This window comes from Pinus tabuliformis, chromosome 5_1, assembly GCF_031772625.1.
Source record: "Pinus tabuliformis cultivar Carrire ecotype Pingquan chromosome 5_1, CPIR1, whole genome shotgun sequence".
Lineage (NCBI taxonomy): Eukaryota > Viridiplantae > Streptophyta > Pinopsida > Pinales > Pinaceae > Pinus > Pinus tabuliformis.
In genome coordinates this window covers 905,645,171-905,668,156 of record NC_142305.1, presented here as the reverse complement: position 1 = coordinate 905,668,156, position 22,986 = coordinate 905,645,171, and the positions used below count along the sequence as shown (strand labels likewise).

The 22,986-nt window shown below is 39.8% G+C and overlaps 1 protein-coding gene across 2 annotated transcripts in view; it reads left to right on the top strand.

The window, feature by feature from the left end:
• The window catches only part of LOC149167743 (uncharacterized), a 293,220-nt gene extending 276,732 nt beyond the window's left edge, over window positions 1-16,488 (top strand). For both annotated transcript variants that reach the window (XM_089433125.1, XM_089433124.1), the window contains one exon: window positions 16,048-16,488. In XM_089433125.1, coding sequence (XP_089289251.1) covers window positions 16,048-16,278 — 231 coding nt within the window. In that variant the 3' untranslated portion in view covers window positions 16,279-16,488. The remainder of the gene's footprint in view (window positions 1-16,047) is intronic.
• Window positions 16,489-22,986: the final 6,498 nt, after the last annotated feature.

Sequence of the window (22,986 nt, the reverse complement as noted above, 5' to 3'; positions counted from 1 at the left end):
GATGGGTGACCTCTTGGGAATCCTGGTTACCGGGTGCAAGCCCCGGAAGTGATGATTGATGCTATGTGACTCTTTCCTGACATCTTTGGTGAGTATTCTATCTCTGATTTTCCTTGTGTAAATTCATCTACGGATGCATCTACTTTCGATCATTCGTATAATACACTCGATGTCAGTGCATCATTTGACAGCAGAGAGGACAAATTCTTCATTGAAAATCCACTTGATTTTTCATCTGCCTTTTCTGAAACATAGAGGGTGAACATTCTTGCTTCTCATCTACCCCTCTGTTTGATTTATCAGATCATGAGGATGTCGATGAACTCATTGATTTTTCTAATCGTAGCTATCGTGATCTATTTACTCTTGTATTTGATCACGATGTTGATTCTATCATTGTTGATCTTTCAAAGCCACCTGTTTATGATGATCTATCTGTCGATGAAGTTGAAACCTCGCAGGCTGTCGAGGCACTTCAGCCTGAGATGATGGTTATGTCAAGTCCTCACTGTCCTGAGGTTAGTTTCACTTCCAATCAGGAAATTATTGAAACACCCAAGGCTCCTCATCACTCATCTGTATGCATTGAAGATCTATCCAACACACAGATTTCACTTCCTCCACTCGAATCACATGATCCCATTGCTCATGCATTGGAGGAATCTTACACAACAAGCACACTTGCACGACGTAAGTTGTTTATTTTTCTCATGTTTGCTTGCATGTCACAGTCAAGAGAGTGCATATGCTTAACATCTGCACGCAGTGTATCACAACACCATGGTAAGTCCACAGAGTGCTTGTCGTGTGCTTTCACTCATTTCTTTTCTGTGGACGCATTTAAACTTAGTGTGTTTGTCTTCATTCTTATATCTTTCATGTTTGCTAGTTGGCCTGACTGTGCTCTTTGCGAACCATGCCTTCACGAACATGGGTTGACCAATGTGCCGATGGTTGCATTGGAAATATCACTTCATGTGAGCAGACCCATGCACCGTTAGCTTAGGAGTAGGAGTAGTGTTTTCTTTATGTTTTGTTTGCTTGCATGCATGTTTGCTTTCTTGCTTTGTTTGTTTGTTTTCTTTCTTGCTTGCTTTGCTTACTTGTTTCGCTTTCGCATTTACTTCTTCTCTTTGCTTTTTTGTTTTGTTTGCTTGTTTACGTTTGTAGGTTAGTTTCGCATGAAACCGTGTATGACTCTTGAAACAAGCAAGGTAAATTATAGTGACTTGTACAACTATCAATACTTGGTTATCTGTTGTCCTCTCTCTTTATGCAGGACTTGTGGTTTGTAGTCAATGATACACCAATGGAAAATACATTTTGTTCGAAGTGAATCTTGATGAAAACACAATGCTTGCGTGCTAACTAGTACTGCCTACTCTAATCATTTCTTTTGGGTTAATCTTTGTTATCCCACTCAAACAGAGTAAGGTGAGGAGGAAAACCTTAACAAGTATGTTAGAGTTATATATAAAATACTTCTCTGAAGGAACAATATCTTCTACTCTCAATAACTCGGGATCCCTCTTCCACCACTGAAATAAATAAATGCCTATGCACAGTTCTTGAAAAAATGAAAAATGTGAAAATTTTTGAAAAAATGAAAAAGGTGAAAGAAGAGAAAGGCTTCCTTTGCAGAGAGGTGATGCAAGTAACTTTGTCGGGGTACTGAGGAGGCTCATTGGCAGCGGAGCAATGCTTGTGTTCCTGTGGGACTCCACCGGGGTACTGTCCAGGCCTGCTGGTAGTGGAGCAACACCAGAGATGAAACTTAAACTTTGACAGTCATATTGCTTGTGTACCAATACACCCCTCATCCCCAATCGAAACAACTGTGTTGACTTGGCTTGGAATGTGTGTTGATCGATCAAGAGCATGGCAGGTGCTACATCTTTTAATCAAGCTAGTGTGGAAACCAAGATGATAAGAGAATCGAACAATACTTTCGGAGGAGTTAGACTTTCTTTTTACGAAACAACATCCATTCAGAGAGTTGGAGTTCTGCCAGTGTGTCGCCAAGTGTTGTAGCAGCTACAACGACCCTCCAAAATTTTTCCTTAGCTTCGTTTTGGAGCCTCCCTACCAACCATCCTTAGTAGCATGTCTTGCACTGACAAGTACTTATGCTTTAGTTGAGTTTCAGTGGCTTATCAACTTGTGTTTGCTAGCTTGTTTGCCTTCCACCCGCAAGCTGACATTCCGGAACTTGGTCATTTTCTGGTTGTTGTGCTCACTTGGAAAATTGTGCAAAACTGGAGGGGAACCAACCTTCCTCTCCAGAATTGCGCAAACCATCTAGGCAGCCTACTGCTCTCCAGAAATGTGTAGAGCAAGCAGGCAACCTTCCCTTTGGAAATTGCGCAAAGTAGCCCATCACTGGGCTTGCTCTAAAAAATTGTGCAGTTTTGGCTGACAGCCAGGGTTTCAGTCTAGAAATTGCGTAGAGCCTGAGGAGCAGCTGGACTAGCTCAGCGCAGAAACTGCGCAGAAATCACTCCCAGGCTTGCAGACCGTTGCATGTGCTCCCAAGTTGACTAGTTCCCTCCAGGACTGACCAATCTTGATTTGCATGCATGGGCTGCTTTTCTCGAAAAAGAAAAAGCATCCCTAGATTTTAGGGATCCATTTTTAGTAGCTGGAGGTTACAGGCAAAAGCCGTTTTAGAAACCTCCTGTCAAGTGTCGCTTTTTCCTAGATTTGTGGCATGCTCGTCATAAGCCTTGATATTATCAAAACTATTTATTTGACACTTCAGAGGTCATTCCTCACTTCGATCTTGGAGCTCTGGTATCCCACATCACATCCAGGAGCATTCAGCACACTCAACTCAGCTTTTTTCGGATAAGTCCGCTTTTCATGTCTTTTGCTGCAACTTTTTGGATTTCGGTTTGTGTGAGTGTTGTTTGCTTGGTTTTGTTGAATGCTTGCTGTCGTTTTAATGCATGTTAGGTTGTAGAAGCATTGTTTCAGTTTTTCGTTGCATCTTACTGTCGTCGCATGCATGACACTATTTTTGCACTAACGGTCGCCGTTGCGGCGACTTGATTCACACACTTACTTATTTTCCCATTTTCCGAATCTTGCACTCACCATTTGCATGCATGATCATTCACTCTTGTCTGCACTCAGCTTCGCTATGCATTTAGCCTTTACATGTTTTCAATCGCCCGTCAGCAGGTCCGGGCTGCCTTGGCCCCTTGCCTTGCCTAGCTTGCACTGTGCATTTCTGAGAGTGAAGGCTCTGCCTTCCACTACGCAGAGCTTGCCCAACACTGGCCTCTAGGCTTGCTTTGCGCAATTCTAAGAGGCAGTGCTCGCTGGCCCTCGGAATTGCGCATATGCAATTGACTGGGTTGTAGCCATTGCTGACTGAAACTGCACATTGCGCAGTTTTAGTCCTCAGCAAGCCAAGCTAGACTGTGCTCTGCGCATTTTTAGCAGTTAATCAGCTTCCTGACAGTCCAGGCTGTGTTCTACGCAGTTTTGACAGTCAATCTCCCAGCCTCTCAGTGAAAATTGCGCAAACCTTCCAGTCAGTCACCCAGGTGTGTTGCATGTTAATCCTCAAGTTGCTTGTGGTTTTCAACTGACATTGTGCTTGCCATGAGATTTGCTTTGTCTCCAGCTATCACAAGTGTTCGTCCGTCTCTCAACAGTGCAGGTACAATGGCTTCCAAGAGAGCAGGGTCAAAGGACACCGTTGAGAGTGCAATTGGAGATGCAATTGAGCAAGTGTCTATGAGCTTGCCCATCTATGAAGACACTAAGTTGTTCATAGACAAGGAGATCAAGATGAAATGGCAGGACATCAATGACACCTTTTCAGGCACATTTGAGGAGAATTTGGAAGACCGCAGGGTCTATGTCAACATACACAAGTCTGGCTTGTACCAGATTTCATGTAGGTATCCCACATTTCCATGCGCGGACATGATCCACTGGATTGTCTCGCATACTAATCTGGAGACAATGGTGTTGAGCAGTGCCAGTGGAACAAAACTTGCTACTTTCAAGGCAAAGGACTTTCAGGAGATGTATCACTTGCCGCAGCCGGTGATCACGATGGATACACCCTTCACCAGACCCAGCAATAGTGCAAACTCAAGAAACATCTTGAAGAGCTGGGTGAAAGAGCCGTCTAAGTTCAGGACAACACCTAACCAAGTGTACGAGATAAGGATATTGCAGAAGGCATATCAGCTCTTGGTCATCTTCGCATGTCGCTTATACGGCCAAGAGAGTATAGAGACCTTCCCGTAGAGTTGGGTGATTGTATTGGATCAACTGGCGAATGAAGGGAGACCTTTCAAATGGTCTGACATGTTGGCTCTCCGGTTGAAGGAACACATAACAAAAGCCTGACATTTGCCCAAGGGTTAGCAAGCGAAGCTTTTCATGTCCACTTACATACTTGATGTAATCTGTGCTCGTCAGCAGTTCCCAGGCTTGGGTTGGGGATGGACACCTTCGGAAACCTTTGTGCACTCTTATTGTAGGTTCTCCAAATGTAGCTTTCGTGGAGTTATCATACAACTATCAGACCACTTCGTCACCCCGGTATACAAAATCATCTTTGAGCAGGATCCGCCTTGCATGTCGCAGGCAACAATGGAGGCATTGATTGACATAACAGATTGGTATGCCTCACTCCTTGGCACCTTCATACGGATGTATAGCGCAGAGAAGGATCCACTTGTTTTACCGAAGTTTTCCATGGATACACTGGTCATGCAAGAAGTGTCATATCATATCTCGATAGGGTTGTCAGCTAGACTACATAGGAAGAAGAAGGCACCTTGGCTCGCTCTTCCTTTGAGGATCGTGTTGTATGAGATCCAGAATCTCAACCATGTTGAGGCCGAGTCGGAGGAATTCAAGAGGTTCGCCTTCGACACCAGAAGTTTCAATCTGTATGACCTGCATTTCTTAGTGAAGGACCATTGTGCGAGAGTGCATCATCCTTGGATCCACGAGGCGTGTCATTGGCCCGAGGAAGACTCATGGAGATATTGTTACAAATTCTCCAAGCTCAATGAACCAGTCAGAATAGTTGTAGAGTGGTTAGCAAAGCAGAAGGCAACAACATCTCAGAGAGCAGCATCATCAGCAGCAGCAGAGGGCAGCAGACCTGTGCTTGACAAAGGCAAGAGGAAGGTTGCAGATAGCGCAAAGGCGGAGAAAAGCTGCAAGTTCAAAGTAGACCCACTTGTGTTGAGAGTAGCTTTGGAGATTGAGGCTAAGAGGCGACAGCACGACAGGAGGATCGCGCAAAGGTAGAGGGAGAAACAAAAGCTGGAGGAAGCAGAAATGGAGTTGCAGGAGTTGAATCGGCAACTCAGGGAAGAGAAAGAGCTACTTAGAAGAGAGAAGGAAGCACAACAGGAACATGAATAGTAGGAGGCGTAGCATGCACATATTGATGAAACTGCCCCCATATAGGTTATTGACTCATTTGAGCAGCTGGCACATAGTAGACAAGGTGAGAAGTCGCATGAGCAAGACTTTGCTCAGGAGATTGAACAGATGCTAGAGCAGATGGACATGGATGTGGTTCAGCTAGAGTTAGATCAGGATATTGACCTCATGCCTCAGGACCAAGAGGTTACCCCATTGGCTTCACCAGATTTGGAAGTAGAGCAAGTCACAAGCGATCAAGGAGACACATAAATCCTTGAAGACAATCCGAAAGCGGAGATGCACAACATATCTTTCGACGAGTCACAACACAGAGTTGCGCAGTCGTGTAGATTGCCTACTCCGGATGTCCATGTATCTCCTGTGCAGTTTGAAGAGCGAGTGATCGTGTCCGATGTGCGCAAACATTGATCCAGGTGGATGTTGGTGGCCACCCACCTATCCCATTTGGACCCCCACAACTGTCTCTTTTAGCTTTTTCAGTTTCCTAAATTGTAGCACAATTTACTATTTTTAGTAGTTTTTCGGGTCCTGAACTTCCGGAGCCATTTTGAGGCCCCAAACGACGTTTTTTTGGGAATCTGGGGCAATATGGGTCCAGACCCATGTTGCCTCCCAAAGTGGTAGTACTCGGATAGATCTTTCTAACGAGCTATCGTACGCGTCAAACGGAGATCGTATGCCAAAGTTACGACCCCGGGAAATTGATGTACCAATTTACCCAAACGGGGCCCACAATTTGGCGTTTCATCTTCTAGGGTTAGGTTTTGGGATGTGAAGGGTTTTCCATTGTTTCTCAACAATAAATAGGCCTTCGAGCCTCATTGTAACACAGTTCAGAACAGTTCAGAGGTATGTAGCCGCCACATCTCTTCTCAGAGATAAGCTACCATCGCCCTAGCTGGTTTCTTTCCATTTCTGGTTGTAAGCAGTATTTTCCATTAATGAAATAAAGCATTATTTCCGCTGCATCTCTATGTTTATGGTTATCTCTGTAATCTATTGCGTTCCTGTTTAAATCCGGATCAGTGGTATTAGAGCGGTCTGCTTTTTCTCTGTTTTTCTTTGCATGTCCCCAACGAGGTCGAGATATAAGGAGTTAGGGCTTGAACTGGTCGAACCTTTGCAAGACCAGCCTCGCAAATCCCGACGGCCTCCCATGGCGGATGAGAAGAAAGACGAGGGGGCAGGAGATCCTATCAAAATCTTGCTCGAAGAAGCGCTCGAGCGGCAAAGGAATGCGATGATGGATAGCTTTGCGCAGATTCTTCAGCGGCTACCCAGAGGCGACGCTTCGACTTCCAACAGCGACTCTGGAAATGCCACACCCTTCAAGGTACAAGTTAAATTTGAAATCCCCATATTCGAGGGTCAAATAGATGCAGATGTCGTAGATAAATGGTTAAATCTGCTAGATGGGTATTTTTCTGTTCATGAATTTTCAAGTCGGGAAAAGATTATTTATGCTCTTCTCAAAGCAGCCCCCCATGTCAAGGACTGATGGGAAACCTACTGCGAGCAGAAGGATGAAAGTACAGGCTCACTATTTTCAGCCGCACCCACTTGGAATGACTTCCGGGATGCCATCAAGGAGCAGTACTACCCTGTCGGAAGCTATGAGGACAAATACATCAAATGGACCACACTGCGGCAGGGACGAGACCAAGATGTGCCGGAGTTCACAAACATTTTTCATACCCTTCGCACACAGTTGGGTATCAAAGATTCTGAGCTGCATCTGGTACTCAAATACCGCGGCTGCCTACACAAATACATCCAGGAAGAGATGGGGTTCTTGAACATCCCCTCACTCGGCACAGCATACCGATACGCTGTCAAAATCGAGCAAAAGTTCAGACAGAAGAAGCGAGACTTTGGATCTGCAAATCCGAAGCCCAAAGGACAAAGCCAAGGCGGGGTGACCCAAGACAACCCGTCGAAGCCGCAAGAAAAGAACAACACCACGAAGCCGAAAAAGGACACAGGGAAGTGGTGTGAGTTCCACAAGAATCTCACTCATAACACAAGTGAGTGTCGGACCAAGCAGTCACTGGTGGCTGAGTTGAAGGCTTCCGAATCAGATGCATGTTCCGACCCTGAGCCAGAACCCAACAAGGGGAATGGCAAAGGGAAGCAGATCATTGATGCGGATCCCAGCGCCACTGTTGCCACCGCCAAGATCCAGAAAGATGAGCCCGAAATTCCAGAGGAAGGGGAGCGCCTTTTCCACTCACAGATGTGGGTGAAGGGTTCGCCGCTACAATTCATTGTCGATAGTGGCAGCCAAAAGAACCTTGTTTCAGCAGAGGTCGTGAAGCGGTTGGGCCTATCGACTACACCGCACCCGCAGCCGTACAGTATCGAGTGGCTTCACGAAGGACGAGATCTCAAAGTTCTCCAGCAATGCCGCCTTCCCTACAGCATCAAACCCTTCACAGACGAGGTATTGTGTGATGTTACACCTCTGGATGTTTGTGATGTATTATTAGGCCAACCATACTTGTGGAGGCGACATGCTGTGTATGAGTCAAGGCCTCGTGCTGTCATTATTTCTTTGAATAATTCATTATACAGGATACCGGAGGTAGCCCCACCTACCGCCACATCTTTGATCACTACCAAGAAAGGTAGCAAGCTCATCTCCCAGACCAGGAAATTCATCTGTCTGGTTCACTCCCAAAGTAAGGGGAAGATTGCCATCACATCCATGACCCCCGCGAAGGGTTCCTCCATGCAGCAGCAGCAGCAAAGGGATACAATCATGACAAGACACAGGAACAACTTCTCCTCACCCACAGGGGTACCACACAAGTTTCAGGTGGGCGACAAAGTTTGGTTACAACTGCCGAGAGAATGCCTTACCAAAACCCATCAGAAACTCAAGCGACTACGACATGGGCCTTACACCAGTACCAAGGCTACGGGAAACAATGCTTTGAAGCACAACATTCCTCCATTCCTGCGCTTGCACCAAGTGTTCAATGTGGACCATCGCCGACCATGCTTCCCACCATTTCTGGTCATAGCAGAGATTGCAGAACAGCTCACCAGAGACCCAGCTCAGCAGAAGCTTCCTCATCTCAGGGATGAACTCAACGCAATGGGGACCATTGCTTCCTAAGGGGGGAGGAATGATCCAGGTGGATGTTGGTGGCCACCCACCTATCCCATTTGGACCCCCACAACTGTCTCTTTTAGCTTTTTCAGTTTCCTAAATTGTAGCACAGTTTACTATTTTTAGTAGTTTTTCGGGTCCTGAACTTCCGGAGCCGTTTTGAGGCCCTAAACGACGTTTTTTTGGGAATCTGGGGCAACAAATCATGTTGCCTCCCAAAGTGGTAGTACTCGGATAGATCTTTCTAACGAGCTATCGTACGCGTCAAACGGAGATCGTACGCCAAAGTTACGACCTCGGGAAATTGATGTACCAATTTACCCAAACGGGGCCCACAATTTGGCGTTTCATCTTCTAGGGTTAGGTTTTGGGATGTGAAGGGTTTTCCATTGTTTCTCAACAATAAATAGGCCTTCGAGCCTCATTGTAACACAGTTCAGAACAGTTCAGAGGCATGTAGCCGCCACATCTCTTCTCAGAGATAAGCTACCATCGCCCTAGCTGGTTTCTTTCCATTTCTGGTTGTAAGCAGTATTTTCCATTAATGAAATAAAGCATTATTTCCGCTGCATCTCTGTGTTTATGGTTATCTCTGTAATCTATTGCGTTCCTGTTTAAATCCGGATCAAACATCCAGCTGCTTTGGCCAAAGCTACCAAAGCATATGCGAAGCCACGAGCTCGAGTGTTAGATTCTTGATAGTTGAGAACGAGCGCATGGCTAAGGAGCTACAAGCGACCAAGCAGGGAGGAGATCAGGTTACAGCATCTGCCAGAGTAGAGTTGAGGAGAGCAATACTAGATGAAGTATCGTCTCTCGAGATAGTCATGCGGAAGTTATACTTCAAGTTCATCACCGTGCATAAGTCAATTGTCCATCTCAACGGTTGGCAACAACGTTGTGCTAGGAGAGCACGCATCTTGTCAGATCTACACACTACTGTCGATCACATGAAAATATAGACAATGAGGTACAAGGGAACCCCATTGCACTTGCGAAAGGTGATGAAGCCAAAGGCGGTAGAGTTGAAGGCACGCATCCGGAGTCAAATCCAGAACTATGAGGAACTCCAACAACTCATCACCAGCTTACAGGCTTTACATGCACAGGTGTTCAGGAGCATGGATGTCATTGTGTGCACGCATGCGATCCCATCCATTGGAACACTCACTGAGGAAAAGACAAAGAACCAAGTCCGATTGGAGCTGGACATGTACTTTGATCAGTTGATGCACATAGCCACCAACGCAGACTTGCAGATGAGCGCAGACACTATGCATCAGTATGTTGTTGGTCTGATTGCACTCAAGACTATGATGCACATGTTATCTGACGAGTTGGACAGAGGTGCCAAATCAGTGTACCCGGATGCAACGGAGGCAAGAGTTCGCTTTTAGAAGGATGTCACCACAGAGTACGCAGACACCATAACAGACTACCAAGCTTGGCATCAGTTCGCCATCGTCGATCATTGTGAGGATGTCGAAGAGTTAGTCTTCCCACAACTGTCCGAGTCTTAGTGATGTCTTGCATGGCTTACTCAAGCCTATTTTTGTCTCACATGGGTACATGTGCAGATTGTAATGTAAACATGTTGTAAAAGTGAAAGACCAAGTGTCAATAGTAGAATGTAACAGTCATGTAGTAGTTGAAGAGTCATGAGGGTAGGTGAAGAGTCATAAAAGGGAATGTCAAGGGTCACCCCACCCTTTGCTATTTATAGAACCTCATAACTCATTGTATAGGCTTTTGGGAGCCAAGCTTCCTATAGGTGTAACTTAGAGAAAGCTTGGAGTGTATTGTAACGAGCCTTGGCTTCTCCATAGTGCAGAGCTAGTACATCTCTTTGGAGGAGCAGGCGGCAGTGACTGTAATGTTCCACTATCAAGGCTAGTGGAAGTCATGGTTGTATGTATGATTGGATCTTTCGCTCTTTTAATATAACAGAGCCAACACGTTTCATGCATATGTTGTTATTGTAGTTTAGCTATCCTGGTTACTTTAATGATGTATGTCGCATTGTCGCTGTAATTTATGCTAGTATGTATGGACTATTCTGTATGTGTTTGTATGAATCTTATCGAAGCGTGTTGTTGATATAATCCATCACTTTGGATTGTCGACTATCCTGCTTTCCATCTCGTGATGTATTTCTGCTCGTGTGTTCCCTTTCAAGCTGCGTGCTATCACAGGTTTCTAAGGGGCACACTCTTCCCCCCTTCCATGTGTTAGAGCCTTTCATGCACCTTCCTTGACTTGCTGCAAGGTCACACCCTTGCTACCAACAAGGACATCTTACTTACCTCTGCACGCAACCGCAGTCAAGGCGATACCATACTACCCACTACTGGGACTCCTACTCCAAACGGTCTGAGGTCTAGTTGGGACTTCTTACCGGGGAGATCCATGACATGTTGGCGGGTCCAGCACCATCAACAAGAACTTTCAGTTGTCAGCTCCATGTCTGTAGGGTTATCATCCTTCAAATGAACTTTTGGTTTCATGCACAAAGCTTCACTTTTGTGTTCTATAGGTATAACTGCACTCATAGGCCTTCTTCCGTACAGTTGAGAGGCTACAGTCACACCCTTAGGCTTCCTTCTGTGCATTTGAATCTTAGAGTAGGGAAAACTATTCCTTCTTAGACCAGAACTTTGCTGCAGACCAAGAATATCAGATATTTGTCTATTCATGTCCATAAATCTTACTTCAACAATAAAGAATCTTCTATACATATAATGCAAATGATAATAGGTGTAGGGATCTTATGGAGAGATTCTCCCTTTGAATGAGCAACCCCTTCAGCCATTATTATTCATGTCATTAATTTGTCTATCATAATGCATCAACAAACTGTTAGATCATGGAATTCAACTATATTAGGTTCTAAAACATATATCCATCATGGTCATAACATGTTAGCTTCAGCTACTTCATCATCATATATGAACATGGCATCAAAATTTCATCAAAAGTTAGAGTCTTATGATTAGGGCAACAAACAGGTGTAACATCATACTTCAAGGATCATGAACACAATAGTACTTTCAGTAAGTCTGATCATTCAATGTTACCATATGTCATAATTACTAAGCTCATCAAAACCTAACCACGGTCAGCAAGAAGATCATGAATATCAATCTCATTGTTTCACTTCTATTGTCATGGTTACCATGCTTATCACATTCATAAGTACCATGAATCAAACTTCTTTCATATGCATACATGAGCCATTTGTGAAGGTGATATACTCATCATATCTTAGGGCTTACCTTGCCATCCAATATTGCAGTTGAGACATAACATTGAAACAATACACCATACATACCTTGTAGTATTCAGATACCTGTGCACCTTCTTATTTGACATTAGGAGCACTTTGTCAACATCTTTGTCATGGACAACTGTAGCTATCATGAACAACTGTAGCTCTTCTCTTCCTGCACTAGACATCTTTTCCTGCATCTCAGATGATCCTCAAGAAGGATCCACTTATCACATCTCATCAAGAAGTTAGAGGTATCCAAATACTCACATATACATGTAGGAAGTATAAGTAATAATCAAAACAATAAGCCTAAACAAAAGTAAAGACATAAAGGAGCACCATAAATCGAAAAATACTTATCTTCCATGAGAGGTGATCATCTCCTTCTTGAACCAGCCTTCAAGAGCCATCACTGTCCATTGTCCTTCAATATTTCCACCAACTTTATCAGCAACCAGGCCTAATAGAGACTATCCTATCTAGGGCTTCATCAAATCTGTCACAAGTGCTTGAGCATCTTCACATTGACCATGCTAGGGTTTCTAGATTTCATATCTCAAATCTTTGCCATAATCCAGGGTTTCTCTCAAACCCTAATACACAAATTGCCTAGGATTTCCTTCAAACCCTAGAATTCTTCTAGGTCTTCTCCATCTTCTCATGCTTCTATCAAAGGTGTCTTCATAGGGGTGATCTTCAATAACTTTTCTTCAACCCAACTCCGAAATCATGTTAATTTTCTTAGGGCTATATTGTTCTTTGCTTTGATAATTGCATTTCTTCATTTACACATTAAATTCACCCCACAACATCATAACATTATTCATATTTACATCATTATTCAGTGATATATGCAACTATGTCGAAAGAAAAATATCATCATCATCATCAACATCAATATAGCTGAACATAAGGGAACAATAGAAAAAAAACATTCACACATAAAGACAACAAGATTGGTCGGAGACCAAGGCAAAAATCACTATGGGGAAAACTCTTTCAAATTCTTCTTATTAGATTGTCATTGAATGATTCAGCAAAAGAGAGTACAATGATCCATATCTTCATCCATACAACTATCTAGCAAAAATCAACTAAACAATATCCATGAGATGAACTCAACCATGCTCATACTCAAAGACCCCGATTCAGAAGCTTGTAATGAACTGTAACTGTCTATGGTCAACAACTAAACACTGCAGTCAACGAGCGAAAACTTTTGTCAACAGAAAAGTACAATTTTAGGTCCCAGTGGCAGGGAAGAAGTGGGCATGCGAGCGATTGGGAGCTTTCTGCCGCTTCCTTGAGCCTACAAGCCAATGACCAGTCGAATCTGTCCTCTGGTAAGCCTATGACTGAGAAACAAAACCCTAGAAAGATACGTGTGAGCTTCAAACCCTGCAATTTCACCTTCAAGTGAATCCATTTCTCGGTGAACATGTCTTAGACCTATGAGAGCCAAAAATAAGAAAGAGAATAGAAGAATGATCCATGATGATGTCCAAATGAGGTAGAGGTCACTTGTATTTATAGCCTTCCAAGGGTGTCCAATTTTCTTTAGGGCCGACATGATCAAATATGCACATGTGGGCTCAAAATTCAAAAATATACTTTCCCTTGTCCAAATTTGATGATCTTTAGGTCGATTTTGGTCCTCTAAAAAAGAGGAATTCAATGCAATCATCATCTCCATCAAATGAGCTGTCCAAAGTGGATTTTGGCCCTAGTTGCCAATTTTAACAACTCATTTACTTATTTTTATGGTTTGTGAGGCTATAAGATTGGGTTACATTGTATAGTATTGATAAAAAGAAATTGTTAAAAATAATGGACAATTAACAAAGTTAGTTATTTGTTTATCACAAAAGTTACAACTAAAGGTCAGACACTGATAATTTACTCATTAAGCATCAGGAACAATGGCTAAAGTCAATAATTCGGAGTTTAAAAAGTTGCTTGGTGAAGGCCCGTAATTGGATAATATGATAAAACAGAAAGAAAGTTATAATGAGACAATGTGTAAATATTTGCACAATGACAAAGAAATCTATAATATCCATGGAAAAAATCAAGATATTTTTTTAAGACTGGGTTACACTAGATAGTAATAATTTGCTTGTTAAAAATCACGTAAAATAAACAAATTAGGAATTTGTATTCTACAAAAGTTACAACTGGAGGGATGGGTCTTATCAGACAATTTCCTCATTAAGCATCACTCAAAATAGATAAAGTCAATGATCAGAGTTTAAAAGGTTGCTTAGAGAAGGCCCATAATAGGATAATATAATAACACACAAAGAAAGTTATAATAAGAATGGGGAAAGTCAATAATTCAGAATTTAAAAGGTTGCTTAGAGAAGGCCCATAATATTTCAATATAATACAACAGAAAGAAAGTTATAATAAGAGAATGTGTGGATGAACAAGGGTATAATAACCAAGGAGAAAATTAAGGAAATGTTATCCTAATGGAATGACTGGATTCATTAGACATTATTATTATTATTATTTTATAATTTATAGTTGGTATTTATGTTATCTCCAAGGATAAAATTAAGGAAACGTTATGCTAATGGAAGCACTGGATTCTTGGTACTTATGTTAAACAGACGAAATATTTGGATAGCCTAACAGATTCCGCAGACATCTTTAACCTCCTTATGGGATCCTATGCGGACTGATAGTCAAAAGTATGCTTCTATTTCACACATTGATCCTGTCCAGGGATAATGGACTTGATCAAAAGAGGATTGGGTTTACATCTATCATAATCTATATTAAGATTATAACATAATCTACTAATCACTAGAATGCTGATGGATTTTAACTGTAAACATGGACATTCTGCTGCTAAGATTTTCCAAATATTATCCTATTGACAAAGGAGACGACTTACGTACTGTCTTCTGTCTTCCACAATTGGCCCTTGCTTGGTTGTATTGTATATAGCTCATCCTTTACTGCTGGAAATCACTGATGACAGGGATGGTTCATGAGGTCTGCAGGACTTGGATAATTAATGCCATATTCAGATAGGATGTACTTAGTCATGATATTATATCCAAAGTGATGTTTTTAGACATCCATAGGTGAGTTAGAATGGGTACTGGTCTCCAAGTTGTTGGCTTTCTTCTCCATGATTTTCCTGTTCATTCCTTCTATGAGTATTCTCCTATATGCTCATTAAGATGGACTTGACTGCATCCCATCTCCTGTTGTCTTCAAATATTTTTTCTCGACGGTATCCGTGAGGATGAATTACTATTATTGATTATGATTCAGAATGATTTTATATTTTTCCCTAGGAGGATGAATTACTATTATTGATTATGATTTAGAATGACTTTGTATATTTTCCCTAAGATAAAGCTAGCAACAACGCATAATTCAAAGAGCGTTTTCTATGGTGGATGAGGGTTGAAGCAAACAAAAAGGACAAGAAAACATGATCTGCATTTAAGGATTCATATTACCTTGATATCTTTAATAGCTTTAAAGCGTGGGCAGTATGAATATGGAACTTTAATGAAATAATTTATTTATCTTATTTTTAATATACATTGTGCTAGGTTTATTCTTTTTCAGAAGACTAATTTTATTTTGGTATAAAATGGGGCATACCTTAAATTTTTACTTTGAGGCTATTTCTGTTAAAGATTTGAAACAAAATAGCTACATGGAAAACAATAGCTACCCTCATTCCCTTGTAACTGAGATTATTACTAATATCACATCAAGTGAAAATCACATCCTAAATAACTTCAGTTTTAAAAATTTAAATAGTCTGTATAAATAGCTTGATATGGAATGACAACCTTAAAGAAAATATAGTAATAGCCTGATATAGAATGAAAATCTTTAGGGAAATTTGCTTGAATAAAACTACAATCTTTCGAGTTGCTTTGCTATCACCTGCGATGTTTGCTCTACACAAGTTTGGAAGTAAAATTATTACTAGAAATAAAATTTTATCCAGTTTTGCTCCTTTTGTTTTGTACCCACAGATAGACAGACCAAAAGCTTCAAGAGTCTTGTGGGTGTGTTATGCCTCTGTATGTTGTGCACGAACACAACATGAAACCCATCTATGTTGGAATCCAAAGCATAGGTGAAAAAGGAATGAACTCTGCCAAACAATGATCAGACGTTGAAATGAAATGAATGTTGCTTCTGATATGCAGAGCCACACTTTATAACCAACTCCGTAGTAATGGATATTAAATATTTTTCATGTTTGTTGTAGGGTCTTTGGGAGGCTCCAACTATGCATGCAAATGCTTGGAATGATGCTATGGTAAGGAAATCAAGTTTCAAGTCCAGGAATTATGCACGGCACAATAGAATGGATGACGAACTCGAAAATGAGTTGAAGCTATTATCTAGGAAACGTGAGTCAAATAAGGGTTTTGGTAAAAGGTCAACAATTAAAGAATCCAAGTCCCAGGATGAATGGGAACTTCCATTGGACTATTAGGCAATCTGAATCATCTATGTTTACTTATTCTGTCGGTAAGAAAACAACATTCCTTTTATGAGTTTCCCATTAATTATATATATATATATATATTTTTCAATGGTGTTCCACAGAAGAGTTGGCTTATGAGGTGAAGTTCTCTCATGAAAATATCTCTGGCTGTGACAATTTTAACAACAAAATGATATTTACAGTTAAATATATAAGATAGATGATCACTCTCGTGCAGTAGTAAATTAATTGAATTACTAACTGAAAAGCAAGTCCATTGTAATTCATATAGTTTGGGAATAAAAAGGAAACATTTTCCAATAGAATTTGATGATTTTGTTCAATGGTGATATCTCTAAAAGAGATATGGAAAAACATGCTTACATATAATCAAATACATTTCTAATACAATATAATAATTTGAAAAATAGCATGGGTGTTTATGACAATGAAAAAACATTTCAGTTCAAAATGGGAAAGTTTAACATCATTGATGGCATGCGTTAAGAAAAGAGAACAAAGAGCACACATACATAACAGGAACTAGAGGCAAAAATCATTAAATATTATATGTGATTACTTTGTTATGCATATGCTATGAGTACTCTCTTATTTGTCACTGTGTGGGACAACTAATTCCAATTATGGTTTGAATTTATTGGCCAAAACAATTAGTTGACACAAAACCTATAGGCCAAAACATTTGATGGGCGCAAAACAAACTATCATAACCATGTTAAATAAAATCATACAACCTTGCAAGTAGCCAAAACTATGATCTACGCATAAGCTTAACAATTAATGTAACAATGACACTACTACTTAACATAAATGTTTAAACTTCATGTTGCAATATTGAATCTAACACTTATATAAACTTAACTAGCATTTGGGTTTACTTTGAAGCCATCTTTGGAATGCTCAATCTTGTCTCACAATAGAACCCTTGTTATGCATTAGTAACCATCTATTTGGTCTTATATAACTCTATTTGGACATTGTTTCTTTCACCTGCACATGAACAAAGTAATATCTCACCTCAATGCCATTTTCCCTTTAATAAAATGTAGGTTTTTTTGATAATGCAAATTTGCAACTTTGATTGTCACACCTTAGAACTGTGGGACCTAATTGATTCACTCTAACATCCTCGAACAACTTTCTCAATCATACCAACTCTTAGTTTGCATGGTAATATACCACGTGCTTTGATTCTACACTTGAAAGAGAAGTAGTATGTTGCTTCTTTTTGGCTAATGAGATGGTTTCCTTAGCCAACATGAAACAATAACCTAATGTGGATCTAGTTTCATCCACATCACTTGCCAACTTGCTGCTATCCATGTTTACTCGAGTGTTCACTAACGTCATTGACAACATATGCAATATTAGGGCTTGTGCAAATCAATGGATACACGAGGCTTCGTCATTACCTTATTGCTGTTCATGCACAATATTTGGCAGCTTTTGGTTGATTTCCATTAGTGTATTCAAAAGCTTGCATCCATACATCTTGAATCTCCAAAGCATACCTTCCATACATCTTTTGACTCAAATGAAATCACATATTCCTTTTTGTTCTTAGTACTTGAATGCCCAAGTAGCAATGGTTTTTGCCATGATATATGATTAGTAGCTTTTCCAAATTTGGACTTGAAATATTCAAGCATCATCAAATCTTCATTAACAAGGTATCTACGGAGGCATTAGTGCTATACTTGAGAGCATTGCTTTAGCTTGTAGAACGCTTTTTGTAATTTGCACATGATGTGCTTATTGCTAGTGTTTCTCATATCTTTTTGTTTATTAAATGTAAATATTCTCTAACCATCAATTCAAGAAATTTGTTTCCACATCAAGCTAGCATGTATATAAATCTAATGTAGTTCTGATTACCAATAACATCATAGTTAAAGTTCACATTATGGTACAATGTTTTTGGTTAGTCCATGCCCTTAGCTTACATTTACTCTTTTATCACCGATCATGCCTTGTATTGATTAGTCAATTCATCTCACTTATATTTTCCCTTGAAACCCCTCTTACATCTCATTGAATTCCTACCTAGAGGAAGATCTATAAGCATCTATGTTGCATTCTTTATTGATGACTCATATTCTACTTGAATGAATTATTTTCCATTATGTTACTTCCTTATATCCATGTGCCTCTTGCAACATTTGTTTTCCTGCTTCCTCAACATGAAATGCATTGGAATCATAGTGTCTCTTGTGGTTTCCAGTCACAAGTTGACCACCTAAGTAGTGGGGTTTATTCGCTTGCAATTTCCACATTCTCTGTGGCATTCACTTCCTATTGCAAGTTTTTCCATCACGTAGTATCATATGTTAGTTTTTGTAGCATCAAAGGTGTTCTAGTCTCAAAACTTTGTGGAGAGGTTAAAACACATGAGATCTCCAAAATCCAGAAATTGTTTATGGAAATTCCACCTAGAGATGGCTCAATTAGATTATTAGCTGATTTTTAAATATTTCCTAAGTCTAAACTTAGGAAATATGGTTAATTAATCAATATTAATTGAGATAAGGTGAGAATTCTATAGAAACTCACATGGATCGACAAGGAATTAATATGGGCCCTTGATTAAGTTCTAATCTTGGCTATTGGTGCTCCAATATGTGAAAATTCCAAATTAGAACCCTATTGCAGCAACTGATATTATTTTTTCTAATTGCTAATTAATTAACAATTTATCTGCTATGGCAAATATCGAAATAAACACACTGCAACCTACACAAATAAAATTTTGTGGAAAAATAGAACATTGGAAACTGAGAAATGTTAGCACACACACATAAAATTAACACAATTACTTTTAGACAAATGTCCCCAGAAAAACCTAACTTGGGAAAACCGGTGCAACAATGAGGGTTTTTATTATTATGCAGCAATGAGAAATTTTGAGTACAATTGGATGTCGAAAATCCAGCAATCCTATAGAGAAAAATACTGTCAAAAATCTAGTGAGGAATTTTCTCACCCCACAGGCAAACCCTGACACAACTTGCCTTTAGAAACTCAGCCCTCTGACCCTCTGCGGCAGCCTCTGCGCTGCTTTGCGCAATCTGCTTGACGTTAAGCCTCTCACTGGTCTTTGATGAAGTTGTTCTAACTAGAAAGATGCTTCTTTGGCACCCTGGGACTCCTTCATGGCCTCTGAAACTGAAGGCGTCAACCCCTCTCAACAAATTGAACTTACCTCTAGAAGCTACTGCACAACCCCTGCGTCAGCTTCTCTATGGCTCTTATGCCTCTACAAATGCACTTACTGGATCTGGAATACTTCCTCCAACCTCATTGTCTCTACCCCTTACACTGCTTCGATCTCTAGCTATCTCCGACAATTGACTCCTACTACTCTGGAAACCGATCTGCGAAGAAATCGAACTGCCCAAGTGTATTTTCTATCACCACATCGACCTCCTCTTATAATCCTCTGTTGGAGAACCAATGGCCAAGATTAAAACTTAATCAATGGTTAGGATCATCTCTGAATCAATCCATGTGAGTTTCTAGATGATTATCACCTTATCTCAATCACTGATTAATTAACCATATTCCCTAAGTTTAGACTTAGGAAATATTTAACAAATGATTAATAATCTAATTGAGACACTTCTAGGCAGGATTTTCGAAAACGATTTCTGGGTTTTGGAGATCTCATGTATTCTAGCCTCTCCACCAAATTCCATGGCTAGAACACATCCGATGCTACAAAACTAACAAAATAGAGGATTATAAGAAGTTGTTGATGGGTAGATGGAGAATACATTTGTGAGAACCACAGAGAGTTCGATTTCCTTGGAGGGTTTGACTTTTAAAGAACCAACAATGCTGGAAGAATTTGAGCTTGAGTAGAGAAACATAAACAGTGAGGGGCAAAGACAGTGAAGTCGGAGGAAGATTTCCAGATCCGTCGAGTGCATTCGTAGAGACGCCGAGATTTCTCCAGAGGCCATGCAGTTCCAATGTAGAAGCTTCAGTGGGAAATTCGATTTGCTGAGGAAGGAGGACGTTTTCAGTTCCAGAGGTCGGGCAGAGGTTCTTGAGTGCCGGAGAAGTATTTTCCCAGTCAACAACAAGCGATATGGCTAGCAAACGATCCGGGCCGGACGTGTGGTAGGCAGCCTCAGGTTGACGCACAACCTCCGCAAGCCCAATTGGATGACTTGCTTTTCAATGGTAGTAGAGTGTCGGGATTGCTCGGAGTGTAATGACCCATCGAATTACAGGGAACATAGGAATATTAACATGCATATGATAGCTACATATGCATGCATCACATGTACTACACTAATATACATACTAACTAATTATGAAAAGTCCAAGTATAGGGTAATAAATTAATTATTAAAGTACTGAGTAAATATCTAACTCACCAGAATATAATGAATATATTATGAGGTACTTGTTATATACCACCATCATAATATAACTGGTATATTGCTCAAAGAAAATTAAAAGTAATGGCTTATGCAAATAAAAGAGAATGATAATATAAACTCAAAATAGAAAGGGAATTAATGCAATATATAATATACAAAGGAATTATAATACATTAAGTAATTAAAAGTGAGCATGCCATAAAATCATATAGGAATTTTATAACAGAGTGAAAACATTATTATAAATGGAAAAAACGGCAGTGACTGCTTGGCATTTTGGAACAATATTTTATTAGAAAGCGGTGAAGAGAGGTCTTAATGAGAAATGACCTTAGCAGATATAAATATATGAAAGAGGTTCTCAAGAGGGGGAGGTGGGGATAGGGGGAAGGATTTTAAGAGTCTCACAGTGAAGGGAAGACAATGGAGGTTAGAGTGAGAAATAATAGACAGAGGGACAGGGTGAGTCTGTAGAGAGAAATTTGATATTTGAGTAATTGTTCTTGGAATTTTGGGCACAGGGGTCAGAAGATTTGTCTTCTGGATTTGGGGACCGTATAGGTAGACCCCAGATAGGCTAGGAGGAAAAGGGTGATTTGGTAGTTGCAACAACAGGAACAACCACAGTCCAAAACACCTTCAACTGATTTCAAGGCATTCTCCTATATTTAAAATTTTAAATTTCAGTTATTGTAATGTTACAATTACACAGTTAGGGCTTTACGTTGTGTGGTTAAAATTGCACAGTTAGGGCTCTACACAGAGTGAGGGATATTTCCCTCAAGATGTTTTTTTCCAGTATTTTTCTCTGCAGGATTGCCAGTTTCGATATCCAGATTGTACTTAGATAATTTCACTTATGCATAATAATATAAAACCCTCAGTTGCTGCATCGGTTTTCCCAAGTTGGGTTTTTTCGGGGACCTTTGTCCAAAAATAATTGTGTCCTATTTAATGTGTGTGTGCTAGAATTTCTCAATTTCCGGTGCTATTTTTCTTCCACGGTTTATTGGTGAAAATCACAGTGTCAATTATTTGATATTTTCCATAGCAGATAAATTGTTAAATAAATTAACAATTAGGAAAATAATTTCCAGTTATTGTGATAGATGGAATTTTCACATCCTACATAGATTCTAATTATATGTATGTTATTTCAACTCGTACATCACCTCTTCTAGTCTTAGAAGACTTTGTAGTCACAAATATAAATCTCAAGACATATATTTCCATATACAATTACTTGCATTTGCAACTCCATTTTTTTCAATAATATTGTGTCATCAAAGATAAGAAAATGACTTCACACATCCATCGTCTTAAAGGTGTTAGACTTAGTTTTGGACATTTCAAGCTTCCACAGTTAGATTTTGATCAATGGAGCATATTGTCTTGTAACAAAGTCATTATGACCAAGCCATTAAACAACTATGATTGACATTGCAACTAGGTTGATATGTTGTTTATATCATGTTTGTATGGTACTTGGTGAGATCATGATAATAGGGTATGTTTGTGTGGTACTTGGTGAGATCATGATAACAGGGTAAATTAGAATTTTAGTGAAGACATTATTGTATTGATAAATTGGAATTTTATTTAACTCATTCACAATGGTATTCTGAAAAGTTATATGTAATTAATATAGGAAATTCAAGATGAATAAAATTTATTTATGGTAGCAATTATCTTGTATATTTGTTGTTATGAATATATCTTGAGTACATATGTTATTAATTTTTAAGGAATTTTTTTGTGCCTTTCCCCTTTGTTACTTGTTGCACCAAGAGAAGCAAAGTGCATTCTAGATTATAATGTTCATTTCATTTGTTTGTAACATTAATGTAAGTCTATATTGGTCCAATATGATATGTTATGCAAAAGTAAATATATAATAATAATAATAAATTTAATATGCTTTAAATAATAATTATTCACAAATATTTACACATATATAAATAACAATATGAAAATGGGATTATATCAATGGTTGGAAGATGATAAAATCTAGATAATTTTATCATGGTATCAATGGTGATCTACATGATACCAAGAATTAATACACATGCACATGGATCCTTTTTGACTTGGAATTTTTTAAGCACATAAATATTTCCATTCCAATTGTTTTTTATCCCTCTCAACACTTAATAGATACAAAGTTAAGATATACCCATGTTGGTCAAGACACCAACGAAGAGAGTATCGCAAACCCCTTTGTTGCTTCTGGTGAGAACCAACCTCCATTGATAATAGGGAAGTAACCTTGGATGAAACTCAACTATATGATGTTGGCAATTAAGGTCATTAT